Source organism: Phaethon lepturus, unplaced genomic scaffold, assembly GCF_000687285.1.
Source record: "Phaethon lepturus isolate BGI_N335 unplaced genomic scaffold, ASM68728v1 scaffold48898, whole genome shotgun sequence".
Classification (NCBI taxonomy): domain Eukaryota; kingdom Metazoa; phylum Chordata; class Aves; order Phaethontiformes; family Phaethontidae; genus Phaethon; species Phaethon lepturus.
The window spans coordinates 1-6,641 of record NW_010559244.1 but is presented as its reverse complement, the minus strand read 5'-3'; the positions used below and the strand labels follow the sequence as shown (position 1 = coordinate 6,641).

Here is a 6,641-nt window from a genome sequence, read left to right as displayed (position 1 = left end):
CTAAAGTCCAGGTAGACAACGTCCACAGTATCCTACTAGCTAACGTTGAGGCACTTTGTCACAGCTAAACCCCTAGTGCATCCAGAACTAGGACTAAACTCATGGGGCTAAAACAAGCCATTTCCTAAAGTGATGTTACCTTCTACTTCATCACAATAAGAGGTTTAAGCAATTTACAATTTTGTAAACATGTTTGAGATTTATATATTCTATTTCTAGCTGGTAACTACTTCAATTTAATTTCTTGAACAGATTCATGCTCTGATTACCTCTGTAGCATGAAAAGCCAGGTAAGCAATTCACCTTAGCTGCATGTGGCTCTAAATACATTTTTAGGGAAAAACAAACCTAGGATGGGGCAGACAGAGGGGCATGCGAGCAGAAGGAAAAACCTCTAATCCACAGCTCAAAGCAACAGACTTGCAATAATTAATTATTTCTATTAATAATAAACAGGCTGCAATAATTATGGCTCCAAAACTCTCAAAAGCCAGCCAGTTCTCAGGAGGGAATATATTTATGTATATAGATCTGAAACATATCATTTGCTCTGCTCAGGTACCAAAAGCACACCATCTCAGTCCAGTTCACACCTTGCTATTGCAGGTGGCATGCTCACCAGGCATAGCCTCCCTACAGCTTCAGTTGGGGCAGTGCCTGCCAGAATCACAGTAGTCTGTACTAAACTACAGAGCATTGCCCTGTCAAACAGCTACCATTGCTCCGGACAGTCTGGCTTTCAAGTCAGGTGCTGAGACATGCATCTGGACTTTGAGCTCTGCTTTGTAATCTATCATTTGCCTACAGTAGGCCTTTCCACAGGACAGGCTGTGTGGACAGTGCTATCTGAGCTAGAGCCCAGACAAATCCAGGAAAGTTAAACAGGGAAGGATATCAAGATCACACACCAACGCACATGCAGTGGGCACCCCTGAAGTCCCTTTTAAAGGGCTCACAGTAACTTCTACTATGTAAAACTAGTGGACAAAGCTCTACACATTGAGAAAACAAAGCACAATAAAAATCATTCTGAAAAGCAACATGCAATTCTCCTCCTGCAGCTGCTCTACTGGAGAGCAGTTTATAGTTTGAATTGAGCCTTGCTAGAACAAGAACAATTTGATTCAGTTCAACTTTTAGATAAGTGTTTGAAATTGCCGTAAGTTATTTTACTTGCACAGTAGTATTCAGTAGTACTAATTGTACACCAGCCAATTATTCAACCACCAGCTGAGTTGCTAGCTTTACATGCACTGTGTTGACTCTGCCAAGTTATCTTTAAAAGCAGTGTCAATTCATTGCCAGGGTTCTGTGGTAATGGCTTCACTCAGATGTTGAATCAAGCAAAGGCAGCCCTACAGAGACACCCTACATAGCATATCGGAATGTTTACAGTCAGTTTTAGACATCCAAATAACCAATCTGTCCCAGTGCAATGAGATGTTTGCGAGTGAGCACACAAATACATGTAATCAGTTATAACTAAGTCTTTTCTAATCTAACTGAACTATGTAGTACAGCTAGCCTTTCCCCCCACCACAGGCTTCAGCATGCAGATTCCTGAAAAATATATTCCCTGAAAATAGAGCCAAGACTATAGGGCTAATTCTTCATCCTGAAAAACAGCCATATATTCGGACAAAAGTTATGATTACAAACAATTTAAAAGCAAAATGGATGTCTGTTGGAGATAACAATTTTCAACTACCTACTGCTTAAGCCAGAGTATGTAAAGAACTGATATTTTTACCATGAGGCATGCTTTTGAAATATAGACACCATAGGAAGTTTGAATAAAGAGAGTATCAGAAAGTACAGAATATTTGTTTGTATTCTGCTGTTAGCAAGTACATGGCAGATGTCCACACAAAGCCATTAATTTTCAACATTCAATTTGTATTTGAGAAGATTGAGAAACCAGAACACTAGTTCTCCAACAAATAGAATTTGTACGTGTTCTAGGAAAGATTGCCTTACCTGGGTTGGAAACCACAAGGATGGTGCAGTTGGGGCTGTATTTGATGATCTGAGGAATGATAAATTTGAAGACATTCACATTCCTCTGAACCAGGTTGAGACGACTCTCCCCCTCTTGCTGACGAACTCCTGCAGTTACTACCACAATCTTAGAGTTGGCTGTGACAGCATAGTCTACAACAAAGCATGGAAGAGAAAATATAGAACGTGTTAGACTTACCACTAATTTCAACAGTACTGTGTTCATACAGGTATTATGGGTATCTTCTCCACTGTGCATACATTCAAAAACCATGAGACATCAATACTAAGGCCAGCGCCGTTTCTTAACATTGTCCTGGTATATCAGTATGTGGGTCTTGAGAGTACATTCCACCCCTCTGAACCTCATTTCCACTATCCAAACAATAATATTTCTTCTACAGCAAAGTGGTACTACAGTTCCATTAAAATCAATTTTATTCAACAAGCCACAGAGATGTAAAAGAAAGCCCAGATTAAGAGCCACTCCCGTTGTTATGGTGTTCATCTGAACTCTCACTGTAGTTCATATACTTTAACTTTTCAATACCAAATCCTTAAGAGTCCTTTAGGATTATACAACTAATGCTCCAGTATGAAGTAAATTCACAGAACATCAGTATTAAAGAAACTGAAGTTCACCTTTGTCTGCCACAATCTTGTGAGTGCGAAGGAATAAGCTCCCGTGCTGTAGATCCATCATTTCTCCTTTTAGTTTGTCTTCCAAAACATCAACCAGAGCAAGCTCATCACAAAGATCCTGAAAACAGTAAGTTTGAAGGAGTCAATGAAGCAGTTAACTTGCATTTTGAAGTCACCCCTGAGTTGACCTATATTACATTTTAAAGTAACAAGTACACATCTGAAAGCATCTCTTCTCAAAAGGTAAACCAGTAGGACAGAACTATCTCGGTGTTCCAACACACCTTACAGTAACAAAGTCAGAGGCTATTACAGCACAAGCTCATAAACCCCAGACTTTCCAAAAAAGGTGTGTGGGGACTTTGAGCACACAGCTAATCCTTCATTAGCCAAGCACTTCATGATTTAGTTATCCTAGGAAAAAAGCTGCATCTTTCACAACTGTAACAAACCCTCTAAATCTATCCAGCAATAGGCCTATTTTAAATATTTAAATACCTAATAGAACACACCACATAATTATCAAATAAGTATTCTTTGATAACATTCCTTCAACCAATTCATTTTATGAAAATATAGGATGGGAACAGACTTATTTTCCTCAATACTAAAAACAGTATCAAGAGAAAACAGATTCTTTACCTATTTTTTCTCTACTAGAGCTACTACATTACATTTACTTTGCAGAACAGATTTAGCCATGTATTCTTGTTGTCCAGCCAGGTTAAGTTGGGAGATAATGTCATATAGTCTCAGAACAGGGAAACAATGAAATATAGGGGTAGAAGAAAAAGGCCTAATGCTCTAATGTAAATTTTTACTGCCTTTTGACAGTGTTTACCACCCTTGTAAATTCAACTATACCTGAAGGCTTATCATTCAGTAAATTATACTGAGATTCAAACTACTACTTATTCTAGGTATCTACACCCCATTTGAAAGCAGATAAGCCATTTTTATGCTATTGAAAATACTACTGCAAGCAAGCTTCTCTGTCTACTTTTATATATTAATTCACATGGAAATATTAATAATTAGCATCAACTAGACTACTTTAAACATACAACAATATGCACTGTTTTTCCTGAGGAAAAAAATATTTAACAACAGGTATATTTAAGTTTATTTCATACTTTAAAATAGTTTATTGCTTTTCTGCATTGCTTTCTTTCACAGCTGATTTGATTTTTGAACCACTGGATGAAAACCATAAGAATCTGTATCTGCACATGCTCTGTTTTCAAACTAGTCTCAAGATAAAATTAAAGTCTCAGTTTTTTAAACATTATGGAAAAGTATCCTTAACTGAAGTCACTGGTGTTAAACTAAGAAGCTAGTGGAATTGGAATTTGAAAAAGAATGTGTGCACATGTGCAGTTATGGATAGATTTATACATGCACAATCTGACAATTATGGGGCTTTGAGTCTAGACCTTGCAACTAATACTCAGACTCAAGCAGGTTCAAGGAGCCAGTTCTCACTGAAACACAAGAGCACCTGGAATAGCTCCAACAACTAATTTCATCAATTTGCATAAGCGTTGCCTAGGGAAGAATTCAGCTCATCATTGGTACACAGAGGAATGAAGTCTACACAATCACCAAATGCAGCTTAAAATATTCTCATTGAAAACAGCTGACTTGTGACTGTAGAGATGTTTCCATTTCTAAAACAGTACAGCAACATCAGTGACTTGTCTCAGAGGGAGCTAAAGATAAACTAACATGGAAGTTCTAGTGTCATTCAAGTTTATGCATTGAATACTACACCAGTAAACTGAAATTAGTATTATCACACTGTTTAATTTTATAAAATTCAAAGCCATCTGAAACTCAACTGCATCTACATATTAAAGTATAGGAAATTAAGCACAAAATTTTACACCACGTTTAACAAAAAACATCTTGGGGAGCCAACCATCTTGCATAAGTCAAAGCCACATCTAATTCAGTGATGAGAATCAGATGGTTTTGTTATAAAAATGTTTTATACTGCAGCTTATACTTGTGAGAGTGTAAAAGACAGCCGAAGTCTGGTTGAAATTAACTCCATGCCATAATCCAAGCTTGAAATATTTAAAACCAGTTTTTACGCTGGGTTTGGTCCATACAAATAGTAAATATAGTAAATAATTATTAATAGTAAAACTTTATACCTAGATTTCTGAAAGCACAATTTGATCCCGCTTAGAGAAGCATGTTAAACACAGATGAATGCTGGATTGTAGTGAGGTTTGTAGTAACTTCACCCAGCTGCCTCACTGCCAACCTTACAGGTTACAGTACTCCTTCAAAAACAAGTAAGTTCAGACCACAGGAGGCAAATATTTGCTTAAAAAAATAGAAATATAAAGACCCACAATGAAGTGCCATTGTTTTTCCATTAAATTTCTCCTTTAGTTACACAGTTTTAAAAACTATTTGGTACTTTCACATCAGTACTTAGTTTCACAGTGGCCTCATTCTCAGTTTTTTGTTGCTCACAAGGTTCATGAATATCAGCAAATGAAAACCCTTAAAGTTTTTTTTAATGCTTAAAAACCCAGTACTTTAAAACATGCATCCTCAAGGTAATAGGTAGAAGGATCATCTCCAAATAAAATGCAGCCAGTTTAGTAGTACATGCAAGATTTTTGATCTCACTGTGAGCTACCTGATTTAAGATCTGTCCCTACAAGTGGCTAGGGCATATCTGTTTATGTCTTCTTTTAAAAAAAATCTGCAGCTCCCATTTGTCTTTTCAAAAAGAGAGAGGAAACAAATTTAACTCGTTCACAATATTCTCTAAAAACAAAGTACAAGAGATCCTTATTGCATAATAAGCCTTTGCTTTGCTCAGACTGCAACATGAGATTTGCCAAAAAACACATCCCAGAAACGAGTAACAGGAAAAGTCAAAAAAACCTGTAAGTCTAGCCTGCTATTTTTAGTTTTCCAAAAGCTAGTTAAAAACCTCTCTGGAAACAATGAAGTCATACAACCAAGCAGTAACAGTTTAAGTGAAATAAAGAAGCCTACTGAAGGGGATAGGAGTATTTTCAGCTATTACTGCACATATGCATGAAGAGTAAAAGGCAAACACGCATAGTTCCGATTCCTATCCCATATTTCACATGGATTTCTGCTCTGCCTGCATTCCTTGCCCAGCAGAGCTCTCCCACCAAGCAAACTCTAGCTTTGTTTTGAAAGAATAAGAAAATTAAAAAGCAAAAGAAAAATTCAGCAGGGGCTTCGGAGTCATTGCTCGGTACATTTTCCCAGCAGCCTGCAAAATAACTCTGCCCAATGAGCAATTTATTGCTCAGCACAGAGGGGAAGGCGAGAGAACAAGGAGAAACTGAATTGGGAGGTCAGCCTTCCATGAAGGGTGTAGGTCACTGCTTGCTTACACAAACCGCAAGTGATGCATTCCTCTACTAACCTACCGAATTCCCCACCATTTGCTAAGACAAAGAGGCGACGCAGAACATTACGGCAGCGGGAACTTGACCACCACGTTGTCCTTGAGCCGTACCTTTCCAAGGATGCTGATAGCACAGGCCATCCCAACCTGTCCAACCCCCACAACAGTTATCTTGTTGTTCGGGACCGTGCTTCCCGCAGCAACAGGGGTCATCAGCTTCTCCTTGAGAGTAGCCATGGCGTCCTGCAGAGACAAGAAAGACTTTGTTCGAAGCAAGCCAGCGGGAAGCGAAACGCACGCTCTGAACTGAAGAGGTCATCTGCCGCAGCTGGAACCTTGCCGAGGAGCCGCTGCCGACGGCGGTTTTACGTAAGGCAGCACACGGGCACACTGCCCTTGCTCGCAGGGCTCCTTCCACCCCGCGAGTTACCAGCCCACCCACAGGGCTCTGGCTACCACCCCCTCCCACATTCGCTGGTGCCCAGCGAGGGGCTGAAGGGAGGCAGAGGCTATTTTGGCAGCACGTAACAGAATATCCTTCCGTCGGCAGCTTCCAGAGCCTCCCCGCAGGAGGCAGAAACACCTCCCGCGTTAATGG

At 39.3% G+C, this 6,641-nt stretch overlaps 1 protein-coding gene across 1 annotated transcript; it reads right to left on the bottom strand.

Annotated features, from left to right (window-relative positions):
• Window positions 1-1,977: 1,977 nt before the first annotated feature.
• Window positions 1,978-6,295, bottom strand: LOC104625625 (L-lactate dehydrogenase B chain-like; the record flags this gene model as incomplete). Its single annotated transcript, XM_010293296.1, has 3 exons — window positions 6,155-6,295; window positions 2,641-2,758; window positions 1,978-2,151 (listed from the first exon to the last, which is right to left on the bottom strand). Coding segments are annotated over exons 1-3 (418 nt in total), but the record flags the coding sequence as incomplete, so codon positions are not given.
• Window positions 6,296-6,641: the final 346 nt, after the last annotated feature.